Source organism: Silurus meridionalis, chromosome 5, assembly GCF_014805685.1.
Source record: "Silurus meridionalis isolate SWU-2019-XX chromosome 5, ASM1480568v1, whole genome shotgun sequence".
NCBI lineage: Eukaryota > Metazoa > Chordata > Actinopteri > Siluriformes > Siluridae > Silurus > Silurus meridionalis.
This window is the reverse complement of record NC_060888.1, coordinates 21,054,433-21,081,353: the sequence shown is the minus strand read 5'-3', so window position 1 is coordinate 21,081,353 and position 26,921 is coordinate 21,054,433. Positions and strand designations below refer to the sequence as shown.

Below are 26,921 nucleotides of genomic sequence, written 5' to 3'. Positions count from 1 at the left end.
AAAAGGGCTTTAAATTACTGTGTCATGAATTACTTAAATAAGAGCACACCCAGAAAGACTGTTGTCACACACTTTTCCGTTATGTATAAACTGACAGAGCAGGAACGCCCTTTTCACTTCTTTCGCCTTTTCTGCTGCTGCACTCACTCAGCAAAACAAAAACCAACACCTTCAACCTCAAGGCAGAAAGAGTATAAGTGCCTTTCAGAGTTGAGAAGTACTGCACACACCAAAAGACAGAAAAGGTAATTATATTTTTATTACTGATTTTGTATTGTTTACATTGTACTTGTACATTGATTATAATGTCACTGTAACAATCTGTTTAAAACAAATGTATGCATGTACACAGCAATGTAACTGTGAAAATCTCTGTTCATTTAATCATTTATGTTTGAATCTGGAATAAACCTGTAACCTGGAATTATTATTAGCATTATTATTATTATTATTATTATTATTATTATTATTTATAGTGTAACTAACTTACAGGTTTGTAAAAAAAATAATAATTTAGTTTTGTTTAAGGTATGCAAAAATATAATAGTAACATGAATCAAACATTACAAATGTGTAATCGTGTTGTTTGTTTGGAACATGTATTAAAGTATTAAAAAAAAACATTCCCATTGAAAGGCCATTACATGCACAAATCTCTTCTGTAATCAAACCTGTGATACAAATTGTTCATATAATGAATAAATGTAATATTATGTATAAAATATATATACAAGCACTACTACTCTACTAGATTTTTGCAAAAAAACACTTTATTGAAAGCGACACATTTCTGCCATCAAAGATGTCTCCTTAACTGAATACAATAAATGCAAAATTGCAACAAATGAATATGTTGAATAATTTATATTTACCAATGTGTACACACATCCACTGACCCAGTTATGTCTAAATATTGTTCAGTTGTATCGCCTATAAATACTCACCTGCTAAAAAAAGATTGTATATTGGGTTGTCATTGTAAAGTTTGGCATTGTGGGATTTTCCTCACAGAACAGCTTTCAAATTAGACTTATTTAGAAAACGTAAATGTCCAAAGAACCGTATTAAAACTGTTAACTTCGTTTTTGACAGGACTGTCATTCTTATAAAAGCAATAAGTAAGACATTGCATGAGTAAACTAGCATACTTTCTGACTCTGGGATAGATTGGTTAAGTTGGATAAGAGGGAAATTTAGATCATTTTTAAAGCCTCACCCTTCCTCGTTCACTGGTGCTGTTGTGGTCATGTGTGAACACATGCCTATTATGGTTTCAAAAATAGCTGTTGATTAAACACTGAAAGAGGAAATATGGTTTAGCATGATTGTAGTAAAAATGGGAAGTGTTGGTTACTGCAGGACGATGCAGAACAGCACTGTCATATAGACAGTGATTACTTTTCGTGAGCGCTGTACACATGTCTCTGAGCACTAGCACACTCATAGTCATGAGTTTCTAAGAAACAGAAAGAATGTAGTAAATGTTTATTGTATTTGAACATTCTCACAAATATGCACCCACACACGTACAATCCTTTACGCATGTGAAGATAGAACATATAGTATGAGTGTACATTTATAGTTTAATTGATACCGAACAAAGACAGGTTCATTTAATAGCATCAAATGTACAGTTTGTGATACTTGCTGTTGTTTCTAGGTTTGTAGAATGTAATCATTTCAAGCTTTTGTTGATATTTCTCTGGTTTAGAAATAATCCCCTTTCCTAGCAGCAGAGAATCCTTGAGGCATGAACTTTCAACACATATACTTTTAAAGTATTATAGAGCAATAGAAGACTGCTTCATGAATATGTCTAGTAATCCAGATTCTCGTTTCTATTGCTTCTATTCCTTCTCTGCTTAATTTGTCCCCTCCAGCTCTTTAAAGATGGCGGCATGGGACCTGTCAGTCACTGTGGAGGACCTGGGCTCTGAAGCTCCACCCATTAAAATCAGTGTAACATCTGACCTCCATATAGGCGGGGTCCTTCTAAAAATTGTGGAAAAAACACGTGAGTTATTCAGTCATATCATTGAGAGAGTACAATGATCGTATAATAAAAAACAATAGTTTTGTATGGTTTTCATCACAAAGATTATGTGAAACATGCAAAGTCAAAACAAGCTTGACCAAGACATCTTTTATACTATATATTTTGAACATGACAGGATCCTTATGATTTATACATGCAGTAAGTATGTCCTCATGATATGTTAAAACCCCTGCATTTTTGATTGTTGTATTAGAGATGCAGCAGGACTGGTCTGACCATGCGATTTGGTGGGAGCAGAAGCAGCAGTGGATCTTGAAGACATCCTGGACACTCGAAAAAATCGGAATCCATGCGGATGCTCGCCTTTTCTTCACCCGCCAGCACAAGCCTCTGCGTCTGGGCCTTCCTAATGGGGTCACCTTACGGATGCTTGTCTGCTTTTCCAGCTCTGTGTTCCGTACTATCCAGGGAATCTGCCAGATGTTGAGTAAGACACTTACACAGCAGTTATTTTTACATCTCACAGCAGATCTATTAAATTGACGTGTGTCTTGGACAAATCAAAATAATTTGCCATAATTCAATGACAGCAACCCAAAACTTTCCGGCCTTATGCATGCTTCCTGTTATGTACCGTATTCTGTGTCTCATACACAGAAATCATAGTCAGTCTGATGCTAACATTAATATTATTTGAATAATATTAACAATAAGGTTAAGGGTAACATGTACAGATAGTTGAAGGGATAAGAGCAGATTAGGTGTGTTTCCAATTCCAGTTTTTCTTATACCTACTATACCTACATACCTATATCTACTTATTTTTCGAATATGATGGAATCATCACAACAATCAATATATTATTTTGTATAGAATAAAATAGACGATTAATTCCAGTATTTTGGTTTGACACTGAGTTTGGCATAATGTCTATGAGTGCGATGTTTTCCACATGTCCATATTTGCTTTTTCAGGTCTCTTTGGTTTTATCCTACATGCCATTGGCTACACTAAATTAGCCGTAGCTGGGAATTGTGACAATGTTTGATCCGGGGTGTATTCCCACCTCAGACTTAGTGTTTCTACTGCAACCCTGAATAAAGTTTCTACTGAAGATAATGAACAAAAGATTTCCATTGATCTATTTTTTCCTTTTTTTTTGGCTTTCTCTCAGACATCAGGCATCCAGAAGAACTGTCTCTGCTAAGGCCAGTGGAAGAGAAAAAGAAAAAGAAAGACAAAGATTCTGTGGAGGAGGAGTATGACCTTACAGCAATACCACTGACATCAAGTATTATTTGCATAAAATGATTTGTATCTTCAAAAATATTTACTATTACTAAATAAAATCTTCAGCATAATTGATCATCTAAAACCAAACTATACCTTCAGGATCAGTTCCAGCTCTGTATAATGGTATGCCGGCTCATTTTGCTGACTCCCCTAAAAATGAAGCTGTCTATAAGATCCTGTCTGTGTGCCAGCCATCTCCTGCTCCGGAGGTCATTGCTAAACTCTACCGACCAGCCAGCAAGGTGGACAAAACACACATCCACACCAGGTATGAGCAAGCATTGCTCTATAGCTCTTTATTCCATGAAAGCAAACATTTATAATGCACTTTACATCATCTAGGTGGCTGGATTCATCACGCTCACTTATGCAACAGGGAATACAGGAGAATGACAAGCTGTGGTTACGCTTCAAATACTACACCTTTCATGACATGGAACCCAAGGTGTGTGCGATTTGGAGATCCTCGTTTTTGACAAACTGTGCACTGTAGATGATCAATTATAATATGCACAATGCACATTCTGGGTTTAAAATGATTTATTATTTCTGCCAGTATGATGAGGTGCGTCTGATGCAGCTGTATGAGCAGGCACGCTGGTCAATCCTGCTGGAGGACAACGACTGCACTGAGGAAGAGATGATGCTGTTTGGAGCTCTGCAGGTTGGTTCAGCAAACCACAAGTTTCCAAAGTCACCGAAACCTTTGCACCTTCTTTACACGTAACATCTTACAGCCATGTACAGGAAACATAAAAACAAAGGCCTTTAAAACCACAGTAAGCAGACAACACCCACAACTGTAGTAGCAGTGCAGTTTAATGCATTATGTAAGTTAAAAAAAAAAGGTTCAGGTTATTGTCATAGTTACTTTGCACACAATATTTGATTATCACCCATTTAAAAACATTGTTTGATAGCTGATTATGTTCTATGATCTTGCTCTTCTTACTCTCTCATATGTTAACCACAATTATTAATAAGCTTTTTGTAAGTTAACAGCTTGCGTGTGATGAATTAGGTGATGACTTCTTAAGTCTTATGTCTATTTTTATTCCTAATTATTTATTTGTATATTTTTATCATCACTAAAATTGCATTCCCACACTTGACTTCTGTTGCAATACTAATAACTTTGTTGATAATTCCTCTCTTAATTCCCCTTTCTCTGTTCTCTGAATCTGTTTCAGTCTTTTGAGTTACTGTTTCATTAATTCTAGTGTTGAATAAAGAAATCAGCACCCAGTTCGATTCTTTATGGCATTCTGGGTATTTTTGATGGTGCTGTCATGTTGCTAGCATACAAAAATCTGAAAAATCCTCCTCCTTAACTTTTTAATCTGATGTGGATGCCAAAAATAAGACTTATATTTAAACTTACCCGTTACTTTCACACACACACACACACACACACACACACACACACACACACACACACACACACACAGTATATGAAAATAAACCGGCTCTATTTCTCTCTTAGTACCATATAGGGAAACTGTCAGTGTCTCAGAATATTTCCTCCAACCAAGGTATTGATGACCTGGATTCTGCTCTAAAATCACTGGAGGTCAAAATAGTGGGAGAGACCACTAACACAGATCTGGTAAGCAGCGATTGTTTGTTTATACACTACCGGGTGTATCTGCTCATTAATTTAGTTTGTTACTGACTTACACTTGACCATTAGAAGGGCAATTTTAAAAATCATGGAAGCATGTTTTAGGTTTTTTTCTACATTTTAAACATTTAGGAAAACATGACCCCTCCGGAACTGAATGACTACTTGAAGATTTTTCGGTAAGGCCATTTATTTATCTTTTGCTGCACTTTTTTTTAGAGGTGAAAAGGTATCAGAAGTCTTTATTGTAAGCAATTCATTGTTTTTATATCTAGGCCAAAGAGATTAACACTGAGGGATTACAAACAATACTGGTTCAAGTTCCAGGACACTTCTATCTGCTATTACAAGAGTAAAGAGGAAAGCTACGGAGAGCCCATCCAGCAAATGAATCTGAAAGGTATACACAAAAAGAGAAACACTGAGTAGGTTTGATTGGCAAATGTACATTTTTGCAAATGTTGAATTGCACAATTGTGGACTTGTGGACACAGAACTGAGATCACCAAACGAGGGTTTCCATTTTCATTTGAATGCTGAAATCGACACACTCTGAAGGGAAATGCAAATGGAGGCTACCGAGTAGTGCAGTAGAAAAGCTTTTGCCCTATCCTTATGGAGATTGTGAGTTTAAATCCCAGTTGCCACAGCTCTTTATATCAGGGTGTCCAAGAAACACACCTGAATTTGCTGTCTTTTCCCTATTAGTCAAAGTTTTTATAGTTACTTTGGAGTTACAAGATGCCCAGTTTGAAAACACATGTAAGTGTAAATGTACATATATACAAAGTACACAAGGTGTTTGTAGTGCTTTAAGTCACACTCAGTAGTTTCCGTTGCAGAATCACTTCTTTTTTTTTTCATTTGAAAGTGAATGTTTCTTCTAAAGACACAGGGTTGTGTCTCTGTAGGCTGTGAAGTGGCTCCTGATGTAAACATAGCAGGGCAGAAGTTCTGCATCAAACTCCTCATTCCAGTGCCAGAAGGCATGATGGAGGTGTATCTCCGATGTGAGAATGTAAGTGATCATACTGACTACAGTGCGATGCTCTAGGAATTATCTTGAGCTTCATTTGACAAAGTTACAAGCCATGCATCTAATCATTAATATTCTTCATAGCCAATTTCTGGGTTTTGTTCATCCTGGTCTTTCGTCAGCCCCCTTCTCATATAAAAATAGGCTCTCAGTAGTTATTCTTCTGTTTCATACTGCTCTTCTCTTTGCCCCTAGGAGAAGCAGTACTCTGAGTGGATGGCAGCCTGTAAGCTGGGTTCTAAAGGGCTGACCTTACTGGATAGTTCTTATCAGAGTGAAGTGAATAACATCCAGACCTTCCTGGCCATGCAGCGCTCTAATTCATCTGCTTCAGCTGCACAGGCTGATGATTGCATTAACACACTGAGCCTTGTCTCTCCTCGCTACACCAAAAAATACAAGGCCAAACAGGTGCAAAAAATTAAATTAAATTAAATTATAGCGCTTTTAACAATGGAAATTGTCTCAAAGCAGCTTTACACAGATAAAATGGTGATAAAAGAATGATTAAACATGGCTTCATTTTATTTTTGTGCTGTTTTATCAGTGCTATACCAATGACAATGTATACTTTTTCAAAGTACATATTTCCCCTCTGTTCATTCATTAAAATGATAAGTCATTCACAATAACATGACTGTAAGTGGATTGGCTCCTCTGAATGGCCCTTAGGCAAAACTGGGCAATTGTTTTATTTCTAAGATTAAATGTTTATAAATTTTACTTTAAGCAATATATTTAGCTTTATTAAAATTCAACTTCAAGCAATATACTAACACAATTATTCTCTGCCCCCCTCTGCTTGTATTCGCAGTTAACTCCACGAATCCTGGAGGCTTACCAAAATGTGGCTCAGCTCTCCCTTACAGCAGCCATTTTGAAATTCCTTCAGATTTGGCAATCACTTCCTGACTTTGGCATTTCCTATTTTATGGTGAGGTAAGAAATCTTTCAGTAATACTGCTTTAAAGATCATATGTAACGTATACACATTCACTGGCAGTACCAGGCTTGTGAATGATAATTAACGTTGTTTACTGAATATTGAACTACACTGAAATGAAAATGGGAGCAAATTCGGTTTTTTTTTCATTGTCAGATTTAAGGGTAGCCGTAAAGATGAAGTCCTGGGCATTGCAAACAATCGCCTGATCCGTGTTGACCTGGGAGTTGGAGACGTAGTGAAGTCCTGGCGTTACAACAACATGAGGCAATGGAATGTCAACTGGGACATACGACAGGTCAGTCATAACCAATTAGATAAAGATTCTTCATTATCTATTCAGCTATACGAAATATTTCACAGTGATCTGTTTGGATCTGTGTTGTAATGTTTTTGACCGTGTAGTGATGTATTAACTTTCATTTTTGGATGTTTCTATTCAACCAGGTGGCCATTGAGTTTGAGAACAACATCAACATAGCCTTCAGCTGTGTAAATGCAGACTGTAAGATAGTCCACGAGTACATCGGTGGCTACATCTTCATGTCGACACGTGCACGGGAGAACAGTAACACACTAAATGTGGAACTTTTTCACAAACTCACTGGAGGCCATGAAGCACTTTGATCTGCCCTGCCTGCAGAACCACGGCTCATTTTGCAATTAGCATCTGTATTTTAAACAAATCTGAATTCAAATGTTTTCAAATTAACATTTTTTTTTTAAATATTCCGATCATACTACATTTATATTATACTACATTCATATATTATAAATCATCATATATATCATGAAGAGCTGCAGTGCATGTTATTGTGTTGCTGATTTCGGTTTGAGAATCGCATTTGTAACTACATAGCGTTCTGTTTGAATAGACTTGCAGAAATATTCATTCACTCATTCGTCCTTATATCCATTTATTTGTCCTCATATTCACTGACTGACAGGTGTTGTGATGTGTGGATAAAATCATATGCACAATTAATCATACACAATTATATGTAACTACATGATAGGTTTATTTTAATACAATACAACAAATGAACAATTGTACAAATGATTTTGTAAAGAAATCATCTGCACTGTACACTCTGACCACTCAAACATTTCCCCTGAAATTCATTACATTCAATTTGAGTGACAGTTCAGAAAACCACAGGCTATCATTCCCAACACCAGACGTTTAAAATAGGTCTGGAAACTGTCACATATCACAAAATAACAATTTTATCTTTGTTGAACATCGTGCATCCTTCAGCTGACCAGACCACAACTAGTGCCTGGCTTTTTTCAGATAGTCATGGTGACGTGCAGCTCAAGCTTCCGCCATCTGTAAGAAGCTTAAGATGCACTGGATTCCTAATCCAGAAAGTTTCCATGCTGCCAGTTACTATTTACAGATGTTTATGGTTTTGCTGAAGATCATGGATCAAGTGGAAAAAAATGGGGAAAAAAAAGTGGAGAAAATCATCTTTGTCTACTCCAGATCAAGTTCGCATGCTGTAATTAAAAAGCATAAATTAATGTAAGAGGACTGTTTTTCCTGCTTCTGGAAAAAGTCTAACCAAACATACTTATTATTTACATTTATATCTGCTCTTAATATTTTCTAATATCACACTCAATCAGTTGTCAGTAACCACAGACATGAGGAGAACATGCTCTAATGATCTTAAGTAATTCATCTTCTCAGAATTTAATCTTAACCCAAAAAGACCCTGACCAGAATAAGGTATGTACTGAAGAAGAAATTGAGAACAAAACATTTACAAAGCAAAAATGCATGTGGGAAACATATTGTGCATTACTTCTGCTGCATCCAAAAGGCTCCCCTGTAAATGCTACCAATGTACAGGTGCATCTCAATAAATTAAATTGTTGTAGAAAAGTTCATTTATTTCAGTAATTGTGAAACTTGTGTATTAAATACATTTAAATCACACTGACTGAAGTAGTTGAAGTCTTTGGTTCTTTAATTTGTGATCATTTTGGCTCACATTTAACAAAACCCACTAATTCACTATCAAAAGATTAGCATATAGTGACATGCCAATCAGTTAATCAACTCAAAACACCGGCAAAGGTTTCCTGAGCCTTCAAAATGGTCTCTCAGTTTGGTTCACTAGGCTACACAACCATGGTGGAGACTGCTGATCTGACAGTTGTCCAGAAGACACCCTTCACAAGGAGGATAATCCACACACATTCATTGCCAAAGAAGCTGCTGTTTACAGAGTGCTGTATCCAAAATTGTTAACAAAAAGTTGAGTGGAAGGAAAAAGTGTTGAAGAAAAGGATGCATAACCACCCGAGAGAACCGCAGCCTTAAAAGGTTTGTCAAGCAAAACTGATTCAAGAATTTGGGTGAACTTTGGGTGGTCAAGGCATTAAGAGCCATCACACACAGACCTCTTGTTAAGCCACTCCTTAACCACAGACAACATCAGAGGCATCTTACCTGGGCTAAAGACAAGAAGAACTGGACTGTTCCCCAGTGGTCCCACGTCCTCTTTTCAGATGAGAGCAAGTTTTGTATTTCATTTGGAAACCAATGTCCTCGAGTCTGGAGAAAGGGTGGAGAAGCTCATAGCCCAAGTTGCTTGAAATCCAGTGTTAAGTTTCTACAGTCTGTGATGATTTGGGGTGCTGGTCCACTGTGTTTTTTTGAAAACCAAAGTCACTGCACCCGTTTACCAAGATATTTTCAAGCACTTTATGCTTCCTTCTGCTGACCAGCTTTATGGAGATGCTGATTTCATTTTCCAGTAGGATTTGGCACCTAAAAAGCACCGAAAGTCGGTTAAATGACCATGTGTGCTGGCCAGCAAACTCACTATACCTGAACACCATAGAGAATCTACAGTATGAGGTTATTGTCAAGAGGAAAATGAGAAACAAGAGACCAAAAAATGCAGATAAGCTGAAGGCCACTGTCAAAGAATCCTGGGCTTCCATACCACCTTAGCAGTGCCACAGACTGATCACCTCGATGTTATGCCGAATTAAAGCAGTAATTAAAGAAAAAGGAGCCCCTACCAAGTATTGAGCACATATACAGTAAATGAACATACTTTCCAGAAGGCCAACAATTCACTAACATTTTTTTTTTTCGGTCTTATGAAGTATTCAAATTTTTTGAGATTGGATGTTTATTGTTAAATGTGACCAAAATCATAAAAATACCAAAGACTTAAACTACTTTAGTCTGTGTGCAATAAATTTATTTAATACATGAGTTTCACAAATTTAGTTGAATTACTGAACTTTTCCACAACATTTAATATCAATTCTCCATCCAAATAAATCAACGCTATTTGAGTAATTGTACTCATTTATATGAGCATATAGCTACAGTCACTTATTGGGTCTCTTCGCACCTTCCAAACAAAGACATGCCTGAGCTGTTTGAGAAACTCACGTGAAGGTAACAGTCTTTTCGCACGTGAGAAATATCGAGGCGCCAACACTCCGTCAGCGTCACCTGGTGTCAGCAACACTTTGTTTTCTGACCAGTAAAATTCAATTCCGTCTAAGAAAGAGTAAGAAGTAAATGTTAATCTCGAAAAGTGAACTACGAAGAAGAGAATGCTTTTGTATTTCTGCTCACCTGCTAGAGCTTTGCGGACGTTGACGTACACAGCAAGATCACAATTATATCTCATCCCTAACAATAGATAAGATGAATAAATATTCGTATCCATTAAACATATAATAAATATACATGTGTACAGATTATTGCACATGTTGTCTGTTTTTAGATGCAGAACCTATACATCACAGTCACAATTTCATTTTGTCTTCACAGAACCTTTTGCTTTTAAGAATCTTCTAAAAATGGTTCCTCACCCTGAGCCTGGAGTTCCTCTGCACTATGCATTGTTTTGTATTCTTTAACATAAAATGACTTAAGGAACCCAGTAATTAGCTACTTAGAAGGCCCAATGCATACCAGTGGTTCTCAAGTACCAGGCTCAACAGCTGCTGTTCTAGAACATGACCCATTTTCTGATTTATTAATGTGAAAAAATTACAAGCAAAAGGAATTTACACGACTTTTAACCTGAAATGTAGTCAATCAAAAAAGAAGTTTGCTATCATGATTTGTTTGGTAGGTGTGGTTTGCACTGGAGTTATAAAGCTAATGTAGATAATACTTTTCCAATAAGTCATTCTGAGAGCTAGACCACATCAGCAAGTCTGTGTGGAGAATTCAGTGTACATAAAGAATAGTCTTATGGTGAGACAGACATAAGTTCAAACACAACACCAAAAAAACAAACCTTGAAGACCAAACAAAACTTGGCTGAATAATTGCATTTGTAAGCCAAAAAAAAAGTCAACTGTCAAAGTGACTCGCACCACTGATAACTTGGTCCTCTCCAGGTAGCCCAGGCGCCAGGTGGATGTGTGTTCTGAGCATCCTGGACAGACCCCTGCTACGGATTGATGGCCAGTTCTTCATGTAGGACCCATGAACAGCTTCCTGTGGACAGTCTGGAGCATCCAATACCACTGGTGTCATTTCTAGGTTCTCAACCTGAACACACACAACTGACCTCATATCAAAGCAACAAGAATACAAATATGTGGGAAAAAAACATTGTGAAATATCATACTGAGCAATTTAAACTCTAATATCCAGTAATAATGGTGTAAAGTGTTTTAGACAGTAATAAGCTTAATTATGGCTGCACATTCCTACTGTTTATTACAAGAGAGCTGTCGACCCCTCTGACCTGTACAGTATGTCCTTGATTGGCACGGATCTGAAGGCGTCCATTCTCAGGATGGGTTTGCAGTTTGAAGCGCTGCTTGTCGTTTGTGGCCACCACTCTCTCTATTTCCTCCACTGAAAACGACTGAAACTGTCCATGAGTGAGAAGTTCATCCACAAATACAAAGCCATCTGGACTCAACAGGAGAGAAATCAATAAAGTCAACTAGAGGTTTTGCAGCTTTTTTAAGGTCAGGGACCTTTTTGATAATATAATCCCCAGGGGGTCACTTAGTTTTACGGACATAAAGAGTTTTAGTTCTATTTCTAGGCTATCTATTTACATTTATCTGGCAATTTGCAAACTAAACAATGAGAGGACACTTCAGGTCAACTTAGTGTCTAGTCTAAATGGCTAATAGTCATTAGGACCCCATAAAAAAAACATATCTTTGATAAAAGTGGGATAAAAACACTGTGATTCTGATTTTATTTTTTTGACAGACTTTCAAACCACAGATCTTGGAAGTGCCTGGACTCCACTTTGAGAAAAACTAAAATAGATGTAGGGTCTTAAATTATATATTTTTTAAAAGGGGGTAAAGAGACTGGAACTGACACACACCTGAGCCCATGTTAAGCCCCATTCTAGCAGCACCATGTCTCAGGGCGAAAGTCAGGGATTTGGACAGACGCACTTCTCTGCTCTAAAAGAGAAACACAAAGCAGACATTACAGACTACAAATAAGGAAGTAGATCTAGAGATCAAGTTCTCAAAGTAACCATAAATAGTAAACTCGGGGTGTTCGTGTTTATGTTAACATACCTCATCTCTGTTTCCACTTCCTCCTCTTCCTCTTTTTCCCTTCCCGCGACGCTGCCAGTCCATTTAAAACGTCGCCTATTACCAAAAAAGCGTAAATAAAAATCACTTAAACTAATTGCAGGCAAAAAATAAATTAAATCTAGAGATATAATCAACCAAATGAGTCGAAACAGTGCTGTTTCTACACGGAACCAAAACAACACGGAACCAAAACAAGATCCAGTGTCTATCCAATAGACGGCAGCAGTGAGTTCATGGAACTTCCGGTGTGGAAGAATGTTTATTGATTTCAAAACCAAATCAAAGTTTTTTGGTTTTCAACTGTAAAACCATCTAAACTACAAAACAGTTATAATTGTGCATTATTATTACAGCATAATGTTTTCTAATACTTTTAATAAATGTCACAGACTTTCACAGAATTATTATTATTATTATTATTATTATTATTATTATTATTATTATTATATTGGACAAAAGCCAATGCAATGAATATTATTAATATGTTGTTCAATAGCGTAACAAAAAACACTGCATGTAGTGAAGGATTTAGATTATATTGCCAGTTTCACTCTTGTTTCTTATATCCAAGATGTGGATTAGAGATGTGGTTTTACATAATATAATAAGAATAAGCAAAACCCATCTGCACCCATAATCTGCAATGTGAATATGCGTGTACATTGTCACCAGTATACACCCACATGAAACTGCCATCCACTCTATGTCTAAAGCACAAGCTATGTCACACTTCCCATGAAATATCAGTAATAACAAAGTCCCATAATAATACAGAAATAACAGGAAATACGTCTCCTTTAAGGATAATGTAATATTAGTTTGCTGGAATTTAACTGTATGGACAATGCAGGATGCAAATCCGGGTGCTAATAACTGTTTACATATTATGATATTATTACAGGTGCTTAAGGACACTATTAGAAGTTTGACTGTTCTGTAGTGTTCAGTAATGAGTAATGGTTAAAGTTGTTAGTTCCATGTTACTTGAACGGGTGGGTTCGGTTGAAAATTGGTGGGGTTTTGAGCAGCAGCTAGTTCCAGGGTTCTCTACACTGTGGGTTATGGCCAGAACAATAACCTTGAGAGTTCTACAAATCAAGACACAGTACAAATGACAGCACGTCTGGTTTATGCTTGTCAGAGAATGTTACAAAATCAAACTGACTGTAATACAAAATGTTTTTATTAAGCAATTTGATCGGAGAACCGCAAATGGTAGCAATAGATAAAGTAATTATATCACAAACCACTCGTTTCGGCACAGAAAATGTATATAGTGCATAAACATGTAAATACTCACTATTTGTTTCATGCACAAATCCACCAAAGCAAATAAATACAAAATGGATTAGCAACACTTAACTGCCTGCCAATTATCTAAGAGATAAAGATAGATAGATAGATAGATAGATAGATAGATAGATAGATAGATAGATAGATAGATAGATAGATAGATAGATAGATAGATAGATACTTTATTCATCCCAATGGGAAATTTACATTGCTAGTATTGATATATTTTTAAAATAGAAGTATTAACCCTATCTGTTTTTTTTAACAACTGAGTTTAGAATTGTCAAAAATCAAATCGTCAAAGTTTTTATTTAGCCTATATCTATTTCAGTTATCTGGTATCTGGTGGATATTCATAATTAAATAATTTATATATTATTGTTATTATTATAAGAAGTCATGTCTATTGCAGTTTAAATACACTATAAAATCAATCATAAAAAAACTTTAAATAAAAGAATCGGTATCATTATCGCCTTATCATTATATACTTTATATCGGATCGAAAAGGAAATAATTTGTTTCGCCCATCCCTACTCTCACGCGCTTTCACGTGATAGGTTTTTTTTTTGCCCTCTAATAATAAGACAGTTAGCGCCCTCTAGTGGACAGCTTCATATGATTCCTTTAAAACACTGCAGATGTGAAAAGCAACAAACACCATTGTACCAAAAAAAACATTTTACTGAAACTAGTTAAATAATATTGCTGAAATGTTAACATTTGTAATGATCATAGTATTAATCTGATTTGTTAATGAGCAATAATATCAATGTTATTATATAGCCTATTTGTAATAAGTAATTACTGAATTCCAATTGGAAACTTCTTTAATATATTTGTGAAATACACTGAGAGTGAACTAGGGGGTATAGTGTATTCTGTCCAGAACTGAACAAACCGATAATCACTCAGTGGTTTAGTTGGATAAGGTGAAAAAAATCAATAAAATTGTATTACACTGTAAGATAGAAATTACACCCCTTTCCACCAGTCTATCCACCAAATAACTGTGCACAACTTGGAAATTCCATTTGAAAGGCTGAAATGTCTCAGCATTACAGCATTGCTCTAACATTATCTGACTGCAATAAGAATAAGCAGAATTATTTGTAATAATAACATAGAAGAAACATCAGTTATTAGTTTAGGACTGTGTGGCGCTTGTGGATAAAAAAAGAGAGAATGTAACATTATATTACTGTTGTTTTTTAATGAACTAAGTAAGACCAATGTGCTGTACAAGAAATAACAACTATAATAATGATTGTTTGTGATTTGCCCCCCATAGAGGGCGGTAAAGAGTCAGTGTCTTCGGGCGCCATATTTGTTTTGGGCAAACTCGGTAAAATCCGCTGAAGCTCCGCCAGTTGGTCGATCTTTAACTGGAACAGCAAACGCAGTCTGTGGATTGTAACTAAAACACTGTAACACTTTGTGGTTGGAGATGATGGAGCTGAGTCTGAGTCGCTGCCTCGTCCTGGTGGTGTGTGTGAGTTCGCTTGTGAGTGGACATGATGATAATGATGGATACACTGCTGGAGCTCCTGGAGCTCCGGTGCGTTTGTCCGAATCGGACCCGGGACTTCTGTCCGCACTGAGATTCGCCGAGGAACGTTACAACATGCTGTCTAACGGGATGCACATCCGCAGAATTAGCAAGATTCTCTCTGCTACCAAACAGGTCCGACTGCGCATTTTTATATATATATATATATATATATATATATATATATATATATATATATATATATATATATATATATATATATATATATATTACATATATATTTTACAGAATCGTGCTTATGGGTTGCATTTGCATTTCTTCACATATATAACGTATACCGATAGCATTAGCCTGCAGGTCGTTTCCTGCGTTTAAAGCACAGCAGCTTGTCATGTTTAATTATCACGTGAAAAACAAAGTGCAGTTATTTTGCGTGTCCAGTTTAAATATACCCTCATTACTCAAGCCGCATAACCACAACATTTTCATGTGCCTCCACCCTGCGCTCACTTTGCGCAACTTCCAGCACTTTCACAAGCACTGTTTTGAAAGACTGTGGCTTCAACCTGTTATTATGTAAGATGATTGTGTAAGTTATCAGCGCTTACAGTGCACCAGTATTGCACTCTTTTGGTGAAATAAATTGTTATTACACACTTTTAAGCACAACCATGGTGTCTATAACACATTTAACATAGGTAACTAGTCTGTCTATAATTATTCTCTCTCTCTTTCTCTCTCTCTCTCTCTCTCTCTCTCTCTCTCTCATTCACTGTCTTTGACTTTACATATTTTTCTTTCTCTCTCTCTGTGTTTGTGTGTGACAGCTTGTTAAGGGAGTGAAATACAGCATCACAGTAGAGACTGGACGAACTCTGTGTAAGAAGTCTGCAGAGCTGCAGATTACTGAGGACTGTGAATTTTTCCAAGAGTCACACAAACAGAAGGTAAGCAGACCTGATTTAGTCAGAGATTAAGCTCTGACATCCCCCACCCACCCACCCCGATCGTAATAATGCAGTTATTACATAATAATAAGAAGTAGAAGAAAAAGAAGAAGGAGCAAGTTTATATAGAGAGCACTTGTGTAAATAAAATAAAATACAAATGAGTACCGCTGTCAGACAGGCTGAATGAATTCGGAAATCCTAAAATGATCACATTTAAAATGTGTTTACTTGAAGCCCATTATAGTAGAACTGAACTGAACAGAACAGAATAGAATAAATTAGAATAGAAGTCACCATTAAACTCCCAGTATGCCCAACAATGAAAAAAACAAATCCTAAAACAATAGAAATATTCTTATCTTATACTTATCAGACAAGTAAACCTTTCTTAAGATGATCTGGGAATATGGAAGAAAGGTGCATTAATACATTTCACTTTATAATACAACTAAATCATAGTTTTAGTATAAAAGTATTAATGATCAGCTGTCTGTATTTCAGCTTTTAGTATTTAAATATGGTAAATATGGGTGTAGTAGTTTTCACTGTTTTTCCCCACTGGTAATTCACGGTCACAGACGCAGTCCTTATGCAACTAGTCAAACCTGTAATCTCTTCCCCAGAACAAACATTAGTCAGCAGTTTGCGAGCATGAGCGATGCTTCCATTGAGCCCATTGACAACTGGAAATGTTTTCTTCATCTCAGACTCAGATCATGTGCTTAAGGATCTTGTGATGAATAAAATTTCTAGTTCCTGTTTACTGTTCTTGTCAGAAATCTGGGTTGCTCTCTGTCTCTAAAGTTGTCCTTTGCTACTTTCTTTCAGACAGAAGTGTGTTTGTTTGAAGTGTGGAACATTCCCTGGGAGAACAAGTCAACTCTGCTCAAACAGAAATGCCAACCTGGTTAGTGCTCTCTCAACTCAATAGACGCACAAAATGTTGAAGGGTCAGATGACAGCTACAGATTTCGTCAGATTTGATTTTAGCACATGATAAGACATTTCTTCAGGTCACATTTCTATTAAAATGTGTAACAACCATGGTTTCCCATTGTAGTGTGTAGTGTTTCTTGGAGCCTCAGAGGTCCAAAGTTCCTAATTTGTTCCTAAGTTGAGGTTAAACTGTAGAGTTTTACATTTAGCATTCTTCTGTGTCCATGTGAGTTTCTTCTGGTTTGTAAACACCTTCCAAAAACACTGCAGTAGGTAAATTGGCTATACAAAATTAATGCTAGGTGTGAATGTGTGTAGGGTGTGTATGATATGGTGCTGCAATGGTTTAGCCTTCAAACAGAATGAATGTATTGTAGTCACATTTCTGGTCTTGGTGTCATTCAGTGTCTGGCTTTTCATTACTATAGAAATATCAACTTCAGTGGTAAGAATCGCCTACACTTAAAACCAGTACTGAATGTCCACAGAGGAATCTTTGTTTGGAAGTCCGCAAAGTAACCATTTCTTTAATTACTTTAATGACCAAAACATGACCCTAAAAATCATATTGAACATTTACCCTGCCCTGCCAGTGAACATGAATGTTTTCTACTATACTACATTATACCACTTTGAAAAGATTCAGAAGAAAATGCTAAATCAGAAATATTTTAACAAATAAGCTCAGAGTTAGATACTACTTACGTATTTGCTTAATTTTCAGCTCCAACGGAAACTAAAAAAGTTGTGCGTGTCCCTCTCACTCATGACAAGCCCACCAAGGTAAAGTGAAAAAAAACAAAAACAAAAAAAACAAACATTAAATGCACCTACAATTCACCTACAATTTACATATATAAACTTATATGTTAGCTTGATCTTCTTCAGGAAAATGTTGACCTTCTGATGCAGTTCAAAGACTTCATGGTCAAGTACAATCGCACATACAGCTCTCAGGAAGGTAAAAGTCCACCTTTATCTGTATATATTCAAATATTTTCACTCATCCTACAAAACACCCAACTAATTGTGAAGGATTATTTCACATGACAAAATATACTGGTCTTATGTGACACTATAAATATCGATACAGGTGCATTGTTTAAAAGCAAAATCGAGGTTGGTGAAACCTTTAAATGAAACCTTTGACTCCTGCAGAGGCCGAGAAGCGTCTGCGTATTTTCCAGCAGAATCTGAAAACAGCACAGACCCTGCAGGATCTGGACCAGGGAACAGCAGAGTACGGTGTTACCAAATTCAGTGACCTGACAGGTGTGTGTGTGTGTGTGTGTGTGTGTGTGTGTTGTGTGTGTGTGTGTGTGTGTGTGTGTGTTGATCTATGAGTCATAATATTCTCAATACACTAGTATATATTGCATTAAAATTCCAATATTTTATAGACTTGGCAATTCTTATGTAGTTGAGTCTGCATTCTGAGATCAGTCCAGAGGATGGAGCTGGATCTGATCTAATTCCTCTTATAAGCCTAAGATGCCATAGAACCGTGTGTTCCTGCACATGCTCTCCTTCAGCTTTTCTAAAAGTGTTGATAAAAGTGTAGAATTAAGAATGACATTTCTCTTCACCTATGTTTCTGTCTCTGGCTCTTTTTCTGTGATGTAGAGGATGAGTTCAGAATGATGTACCTGAACCCTATGTTGAGTCAGTGGACCTTGCAGAAACAGATGAAACCAGCAGCTCCACCTAGTCAAGCAGCTCCGGACAGCTGGGACTGGAGAGAACATGGAGCTGTCAGTAGTGTCAAGAACCAGGTCAGAGAGAATAAACCAACTAATGGGAAGCATTTGTACTGATTTGTACACAGTGGTGGATGAAGTACACAAGCCATGTGTTTGAGTTAAAGTAGTGATATACTCAGTAAAATATTACTTCAGTAAAAGTGCTCTCTTTAAAATTTCACTAGAGTAAAAGTACAAAAGTATTTGCCTTTAAATGTACTTAAGTATCCAAGGTACTGTGATTTATTATAGCTATAATGTTCCTATTATCATTTTGGTTACAAGACACTTGCTTAATCCACTCAGATTATGTGAAAAGACTCTCATGTTAATCTTGGCACACCAATCTAATAATAGAATGAAATGAATGAGTCAAACACTGATTGATATCTACTGAAATTATAACGAGCCCAAAACTACTTAACTACTTAAAAGAAAATTGTGAAAATAAGGCAATGGGTGTTGTGGCGAGTTCGAGTCAGGAGTTTCTTCCATCATTTATTACTTTCGAAATGTTCTGCTTGCTGTTGAACTGATGGATGTATGTTGGTGCTACAGTGAGTAGAAACCACCAAGCAGCAATCAATACAAGTTCAAAACAGAGCGCATGCTCTACCCCGATTGGTGGCTTGTTTAAGCAGTTTAGTTTGTATCTATTTATAAATAAAAAGGAATGACTGATTTTGCAAAATGTAGTTAAGTAAAAAGTAAGATATTTGACTTTGAAATGTAGTGAAGTAAAAGTCTCCCCAATTGTAAATACTTCAGTACAGATAGGTAAAAAAAACTACTTAAGTACAGTAAATTACTTTACATTACATTTACTTCATTACTTTCCACCACTGGTTACCCTGCCTGTAATATGTTTAAATTGTGTGTTATACTCACTTTTTATAATAACTTTATTTAACAACGTTTTTATAGAGAATGCCTATTGATCATCTGCTAGTTTCATGGAAATAAGAGTTGTTTGTGATACTTGATGGATGTTGCATCTGGTTCAGGGTTTTTGTGGCTCTTGCTGGGCTTTCTCTGTCACTGGAAACATTGAAGGCCAATGGTTCAAGAAAACTGGACAGCTGCTCTCCCTATCAGAGCAAGGTGAGAATTTATTAATAAATAAACTTGTAATTGATTATTTATTATGGAGTGTTTTATCTTATAGCACAGCAATTTACCAATAATCGCAATTTGCAATGTATAAATAAAGGACTTTCTATACTATACTCTATTCTACTATACTTTTTATAGTATTGTTTATTGATAAGTTAAACTAAAATTGTTGATGAAAAGTGAGGAGTGTACTTACTTTTGGGACACACACACACACACACACACACACACACACACACATACACACACACACACACACACACATACATATATATATATATATATATATATATATATATATATATATATATATAAAATAAAAAAGACAAGTCCTTCATTCATACATTATAAATTGTATATGTATAACTGCGATAAACATTCATTCACTCATCAATCCTTTTTTCTCTAATAATACACATTTTGCCATAACGCAGATAAAGAAATGGAAAGCACAAAAGTGACTTTGAATAAACAATTTCTCATGGTAAAAAAGCTGATACCTGAGACTTCTTTTAGAACTCTTTCCTTAGAACAAACTTCTTATAGAAAGCTTTACCATATCAATCATTAATAACTAAAAAGTTTTAGTTTTAGATTATGTGGAGCTTTCATGACATACTGTTGAAATGTTAAGATATTTAAATGAGTGCATTCATATCAAACTGTAATTTAAATAAAATCCAACATTATTATCAGAGCCCCTTTTCCATTGTTAAATAAAACACATTTGACTCATCTGTTCCAACAATTCAAGTGATTTGCTGTAAAAATCAGTGGAATTCTCACACGTTTCACAAATTTGCATGTGTGTTTCAGAGTTGGTGGACTGTGACAAGCTGGATCAAGCATGTGGTGGTGGTCTTCCATCCAATGCATATGAAGCCATTGAAAACCTTGGTAAGACGTGATGAAAAAACAAAAACCTTCTGTAATAGATTTGCTTTTGTATTCTGTGCAATTCCATTCATGAGGCCAAAATCTTTACCTAACGGTTATCTAATATACGTTGACCCCTTTGAAGGAGGTCTTGAGACAGAGACAGACTACAGCTACACAGGACACAAGCAGGGCTGTGAGTTCACTGCTGGGAAAGTGGTGGCCTACATTAACAGCTCTGTAGAACTGCCCAAGGATGAAAAAGGTGAGAAAAGGCAGACAGGTTATATAACAGTAATTTTTCTTAGGTTTGTCATTAGGTTTTGAAACTTCTTTTTTTTTTTTAGAGATGAGTAAGCATAAGTTTTCCCGTACTTATAAGTATATTTGAGTTATTTTTATTACGATCTAGACAACAATGTTGTTCACTGCTTATCTCTTATTTGATCTTTATTTGCTTTCTGCAGCTTATCCTGCTTCTTCATTTGTGTGTATCAAAAGTGTATTACATGTTTGTTAATAATAAATGATGAAAATAAATCTGAATGATGATTTTAAATTTAGTGTGTATATAACCATAATGATTATGCAAAATGTAATGTGTGTGTGTGTGTGTTGGTTTTGTTTTTGTTTTTTTGTTTTTTTAGACATTGCTGCTTGGCTGGCTGAGAATGGTCCTGTCTCTGCTGCCCTCAATGCTTTTGCCATGCAGGTAAGACACTCTGTAAATTTTTCAATGACATTTCAGATCCACAGTAACCAGACCAGTATTGAACTATGCTGCCAGACATTTTTGTAGTTGTGAAACCTGACGTCATTTTACGTAGCTAAGTCATCACACAGACCACACTTGGGAATTCCTTCTGCATACTGTTGTTTCATAGTTGCTGTTGATACTGCTATTGATTGAATAATCAATATGCAGTATAAGGCTGATGTACTTATTTATCTGCACTTTTTATCTGCACTTTTGCCCGATTGCTACATTTTGCACTTCTGGTAGATGCCAAACTGCATTTCGTTGCTGTGTACCTGTACAATGCAATGACAATAAAGTTCTATCTATCTATCTATCTATCTATCTATCTATCTATCTATCTATCTATCTATCTATCTATCTATCTATCTATCTATCTATCTATCTATCTATCTATCTATCTATCTATCTATCTATCTATCTATCTATCTATGTGCAGATTAGATGAACCCATTAACAGTACTGCTTTAAATAAAAGTGTGTAATATAAACTGTGTTCTATTTCATCTGCAAAATTCACTACTGTAACATAAAAAAGAGCAGTGTCATAGATGTCATAGTTAGTCTGTTCTTGTTTGATGTAAAGAATTTGATGTAGTTTCTAAACCTGAACAATGTCTGTATAATTATTTCACAATAGTCCTAAGACAGTTATAAAATAATTTTTTGAATAATTTAAAGTTTTAACAATATCCTATTTCCTATATGAAATAGTAATAGTAACTGTCAATTTGCACTAGGGCCATTATTTATTAACATTGAGTGAGCAGGAGTGAGGTAAAAGTGTGTATGAATATTTCAATGCAAAATATGAGGTCAATCAGAATAAATGTTTATGTAGATTTGTGTGCATATTTGCTTTGGCTTCTTTGCTTGATCATGAATGTGGGTTGCTAATAATTTGGATGGTTTCAGAAATCCATTTCTGAATTTCAGTTAAATGTAATTACTGTCAATTACAAACACAGACTTGTTTCGACAGACATGCTGTTCAGATGCGTCATGTCAAGTATGTTGCAGAGACCAGACTGATCACTAAGCTGTAAGCTCTGTGGTTTCCCACAATGCATCGTCCCCTCCCAAAACCAGAGCTGATACATTTCTATCATCGTTATGTACCACAGTTCTGAGTCACACCCAAGTTAGTGAGGGAAATGAGGTGCAGCAATTAAAATACCCATCCGAGTGTTTTCAACATGCTGTTTTAATTACATGCACATTTTAAGATAAAATAGGTATTTACATCTTTTAAAGTGAAAAATCCAAGGGTTTACATTCTGTCGCAATTTGATGCTGTTTTTATTACATTACAAATGTTAATTGTAATTTGTAATTGTAAATCTAATATATTAAATTTTTTTTAAAAATGCCTAAATAACATGTATGGTTACTTATGTGTGTATTGACATGTAGTTTTGATTTGCATACTCGCATAAAATTATCATCATCGCTAAACTAGGTGTTTGCGATTCTAAATATATCATATGTAACAAAAACTTTTTAACACATCGTTGATCAAAAAATCAGATTCCTGATAGAAAACCTTTCACTTTTTGTTCAGGACACAATGTCGGAATATGATTTTATTTAGCTGACTTGATTTAGCTTTGACTTGTTCTTTTCATGTGTGTTTAGTTCTATAAAAAGGGAGTATCTCACCCTCTGAAGATTTTTTGCAACCCTTGGATGATCGATCACGCCGTGCTGCTTGTCGGATATGGAGAACGTGAGTTATTTTTGCCATTATTTGCACGAATCAATAACACTTTAGTGCATAGTCATAACCGTGTGGTTTGAACCACTGTAAAATCGATCACACTGAACAGCTAATGTGTGTGATGCAGTTTGCAATGAAATGTTTTTGAAATCAAACCAAGCTGCGTCACCTGGTTCACTAAAACTCATATGGTTTACATTTTGTTTGGCAGTCACGTATATTACTGAATAACTGGTGCCAGTGTGTTAGAGCTGATCGAGAGCAAGAGTGTGCAGTGGGAGGCAGTGTCACATAAATAGTGTAGATCTTTTGCTCATTTCTTACTATTCAGTTTAAGAAGTTCACTGGTTCACTATAGTCAAGAATACCTTAAATAGAAGTTCAAGTTTTTGTGATTCATGTTAAAAGATTACAGCATTCGGATACAACAACCAGTGTAACTCTTCTTGTTCCTCCTGTTTTACACAAACAGCTTGTATTCTCTCAGTTCTTAGTGGAGCACTGTTTTATTTTTCACCTGTGCTCATGAGACAGCAAAAACACAAGAAGCACCAGGCTGCCTCTGAACTGCAGCTGACCTGCAATCAAAACCGTGATAACGTTTACCTTCAACCTTAATGAGGCTATGTATGTCATGCTATTTAGGGCAAAGCTGAGCATTTCTACCCGTGCAGAGATAATGTCAGGCCCGGAGGCATATTACGTCTGAAATGAACAATATAGACAAATAACAGTCTTTCTAAGATATTGATTAATTCACAGCAGTAACATACTGTTATAACATAATGTCTTTGAAGGATTTTTTTTAACAAAATAACAAACTACCTTTAAATTACTATTACTCATACAACAACTATTGTTGGAAACATGGCATATATTTTGGTTTATAATCTTAGTTTCTCAAACTGTCAGTCTTTGGAAGCATGAAGTTTAAGTTACCTTGTTTTAAAAACATTCAAAGACACAGTTTTATTTCTGGATTTTTACAGTTTTCTCTAAGATCTTTGTTTTAGGATTGGTAATTTTTTATGGATAAATTGTCTTTTGTTGACGTACAGGTAATGGCGCTCCATTTTGGGCCATTAAAAACAGCTGGGGAGAAGACTACGGCGAGCAGGTGAGGGACACATTAATGCCTGACCTGTGTTTATTCCAAATCAAACTCAGTTGAATGACACAAAGGTGCCTGAGTAATCCATTTATACAAAGAGTGTTATGTTTATTTTACCTGCACATTGTACATTGAGTCCCTATTCTTTGATTTAATGTTTGCGAAAGGAGTTTATTCATTCGTTAAACAATTATTATTTATAGCCAAATACACACCGGCTTCCCACAGGACCAACTTATGTTTCTGTCATTCCACAGTCACACAACACTAATATGTAGAAATTATTTAAAATAGTAGGACAGATAATAATGTAATAATCATATTTCTTTCCATAGACTAAATATATTATACAGAATAGCAATTAAATAAGAAAACTCAAACCATTATGGAACTTATGAGTCTAAACCAATGCTTTATTGAAGGAAGACACATTTGTAGCCGAAAACCTTTAAGCCGAACAATACAAGGGTGCTGATGTATGTTTTATTTCTGTAAAATAAAACATGTAACATGTTATAGCTGTCTAGCTTTTGTATTCTTGGCTAAGATCTAAATAAATAAAATAAAAATGTCAGTTGTCAAGTCAGTAAACAGTAAATATTTAATAATAAAACTTTTGTACTATTCTTTTTAGCTAGATTTACTAAAATACAGGATGTATTTGACATTCTACATGTGTGAAAAACATGTGTACTCACTTTTGTGAGATACTGTATATGTATAAAGTGTATAACACGTTTTACACCTGTATAACACGTGTTTTCGATGTGTGTTTTCAGGGCTACTACTACCTGTACAGAGGATCCAATCTGTGTGGAATAAACAAGATGTGTTCATCTGCAGTGGTTAACTAGGAGAACATATCCAAGCATACAAACACAGGCACAAATGTTTCACCATTCATAAATGCACATAAATACTTTTAGTGTTTTAACCTTTTTAGCTGTGATGAGTTAAATGTAAAAATATTAAACTCTAGGCTATGTGTAACTGTGACTCTTGTGTTCAGAATATTAGCACCAGAGATAGTAAATGGCACAGAGAGATAAAGCATCCATACCTCATAGAACCTTCAATTCTGCTACTGTGACATGAAGCTTCAGATCAATAGATGACATTGTTACACTAGTGTATTGTTATATTTGCATTATACTTTAAGCACTAACTTTTAAACTAATGTTTGAGTAATAGTTTTAAATGTGCTGCTGTGACATTAATATGAATTTGCTTGTTAGTTTGACTACAGTGCTACTGATTTTGGAAGCTGCTGACAACATAACGAGGAACACTTTAGAATTAATTATCAAACAACATTGAATAGTGTTTGTGCTAGTTTAAGAGTTATTTTCTTGTGATTTTCATTTAGAATTAGTGCTCCGAAACAGAAATGTTTGACGTGTACGTAACACCCTATATCAAATTTTTTCAACTTGATTCCTGACGACAAAAAAGTTTGGCGTAAGACTTATTTGATAAATGTCAGAGTTTTCCTTTGAAAAATTTTGAGATGATTTCCAGGCATGATCTTAGAGGTTCTTCGTCTGTGTTTCTTTTCTTGGTCAGTCTTTTGAATAAAGTCATTAAAACCCCACATTCATGTTTGAGTTTGAATGTGTTTTTGCCACCATAACGAATCTCTGCAGAATTCATTTCGACCTGTTGAATTCATTTCAAATGTTCAATACAGAGTTGTGACCATAAGAGTGGCACAGATTCTTCTACCCTGGACTGTTTAAAGACACATCTTTTTGCCTGTTGAGAATGTTTCTACACAGGCCTTGAAAATTGCAACAGTTTATGTCTAAGGCACACCCTTGCTTCAATGTAAAAATCATACCTGGATACTAAATTTGTAACTAAGAACTGCTGCTGTAATCATAAAGACATGACTGTGCATATTCCAGAACTATTATTTGCAATATATATACAGTACAGACCAAAAGTTTGGACACACCTTCTCATTCAAAGAGTTTTGTTTATTTTCATGACTATGAAAATTGTAGATTCACACTGAAGGCATCAAAACTATAAATTAACACGTGGAATTATATATGGAATTATATACATAACAAAAAAGTGTGAAACAACTGAAAAATGTCATATTCTAGGTTCTTCAAAGTAGCCACCTTTTGCTTTGATTACTGCTTTGCACACTCTTGGCATTCTCTTGATGAGCTTCAAGAGGTAGTCACCTGAAATGGTCTTCCAACAGTCTTGAAGGAGTTCCCCGAGAGATGCTTGGCACTTGTTGGCCCTTTTGCCTTCACTCTGCGGTCCAGCTCACCCCTAAACCATCTCAATTGGGTTCAGGTCCGGTGACTGTGGAGGCCAGGTCATCTGGCGCAGCACCCCATCACTCTCCTTCTTGGTCAAATAGCCCTTGATGCCTTCAGTGTGACTCTACAATTTTCATAGTCATGAAAATAAAGAAAACTCTTTGAATGAGAAGGTGTGTCCAAACTTTTGGT

General features: G+C 35.8%; 3 protein-coding genes across 5 annotated transcripts; 2 read left to right on the top strand and 1 right to left on the bottom strand.

Moving 5' to 3' along the window:
- The first annotated feature begins 91 nt into the window (after positions 1 to 91).
- Positions 92 to 8,831, top strand: fermt3b (FERM domain containing kindlin 3b). Its single transcript, XM_046849679.1, has 15 exons — positions 92 to 245; positions 1,881 to 2,014; positions 2,250 to 2,483; positions 3,171 to 3,287; positions 3,389 to 3,557; positions 3,632 to 3,734; positions 3,846 to 3,953; positions 4,773 to 4,895; positions 5,043 to 5,089; positions 5,186 to 5,310; positions 5,822 to 5,928; positions 6,142 to 6,357; positions 6,761 to 6,885; positions 7,046 to 7,187; positions 7,337 to 8,831. Exons 2-15 carry the CDS (start codon positions 1,891 to 1,893, stop codon positions 7,514 to 7,516), a joined length of 1,920 nt encoding a protein of 639 aa, XP_046705635.1. The 5' UTR covers positions 92 to 245; positions 1,881 to 1,890; the 3' UTR covers positions 7,517 to 8,831.
- trpt1 (tRNA phosphotransferase 1) lies at positions 7,885 to 12,664 on the bottom strand. 2 transcript variants are annotated; one of them, XR_006925841.1, is made up of 8 exons: positions 12,431 to 12,664; positions 12,229 to 12,310; positions 11,626 to 11,795; positions 11,249 to 11,426; positions 10,497 to 10,553; positions 10,308 to 10,418; positions 9,348 to 9,668; positions 7,885 to 8,389 (listed from the first exon to the last, which is right to left on the bottom strand). XR_006925841.1 is itself a non-coding variant. In XM_046849681.1 (7 exons), the coding sequence occupies exons 1-7, from the start codon at positions 12,491 to 12,493 to the stop codon at positions 8,367 to 8,369; spliced, it is 684 nt and encodes a 227-aa protein (XP_046705637.1). In that variant the 5' UTR covers positions 12,494 to 12,664; the 3' UTR covers positions 7,885 to 8,366. The 2 variants fall into 2 exon arrangements, 1 of the variants encoding a protein (XP_046705637.1); XM_046849681.1 differs by lacking the exon at positions 9,348 to 9,668.
- A 2,392-nt stretch (positions 12,665 to 15,056) lies between these two features.
- On the top strand, positions 15,057 to 26,046 carry ctsf (cathepsin F). Of its 2 annotated transcripts, none has more exons than XM_046850249.1 (14): positions 15,057 to 15,428; positions 16,082 to 16,201; positions 17,033 to 17,111; positions 17,865 to 17,923; positions 18,014 to 18,101; positions 18,299 to 18,412; positions 18,764 to 18,912; positions 19,884 to 19,980; positions 20,809 to 20,889; positions 21,014 to 21,133; positions 21,516 to 21,580; positions 23,261 to 23,351; positions 24,401 to 24,459; positions 25,233 to 26,046. In XM_046850249.1, the coding sequence occupies exons 1-14, from the start codon at positions 15,192 to 15,194 to the stop codon at positions 25,305 to 25,307; spliced, it is 1,434 nt and encodes a 477-aa protein (XP_046706205.1). In that variant the 5' UTR covers positions 15,057 to 15,191; the 3' UTR covers positions 25,308 to 26,046. The 2 variants fall into 2 exon arrangements, with proteins under 2 accessions (XP_046706205.1, XP_046706206.1); XM_046850250.1 differs by having other exon boundaries at positions 15,058 to 15,428; positions 18,029 to 18,101.
- Positions 26,047 to 26,921: the final 875 nt, after the last annotated feature.

Bases quoted from the DNA above. Each gene is read 5' to 3' on its own strand.
- fermt3b (XM_046849679.1), top strand. From the start codon at position 1,891: ATGGCGGCATGGGACCTGTCAGTCACTGTGGAGGACCTGGGCTCTGAA. The intron at 3,288-3,388 runs GTATTATTTGCA...CTATACCTTCAG, and splicing joins AGCAATACCACTGACATCAA to GATCAGTTCCAGCTCTGTAT. The intron at 5,929-6,141 runs GTAAGTGATCAT...CTTTGCCCCTAG, and splicing joins TGTATCTCCGATGTGAGAAT to GAGAAGCAGTACTCTGAGTG.
- trpt1 (XM_046849681.1), bottom strand. From the start codon at position 12,493: ATGGACTGGCAGCGTCGCGGGAAGGGAAAAAGAGGAAGAGGAGGAAGT. The intron at 12,311-12,430 runs GTATGTTAACAT...TTTCTCTTTTAG, and splicing joins GAAGTGGAAACAGAGATGAG to AGCAGAGAAGTGCGTCTGTC. The intron at 10,554-11,248 runs GTGCGAGTCACT...ATCTATTGTTAG, and splicing joins AGAGGACCAAGTTATCAGTG to GGATGAGATATAATTGTGAT.
- ctsf (XM_046850249.1), top strand. From the start codon at position 15,192: ATGATGGAGCTGAGTCTGAGTCGCTGCCTCGTCCTGGTGGTGTGTGTG. The intron at 15,429-16,081 runs GTCCGACTGCGC...TGTGTGTGACAG, and splicing joins TTCTCTCTGCTACCAAACAG to CTTGTTAAGGGAGTGAAATA. The intron at 18,913-19,883 runs GTCAGAGAGAAT...CATCTGGTTCAG, and splicing joins TCAGTAGTGTCAAGAACCAG to GGTTTTTGTGGCTCTTGCTG.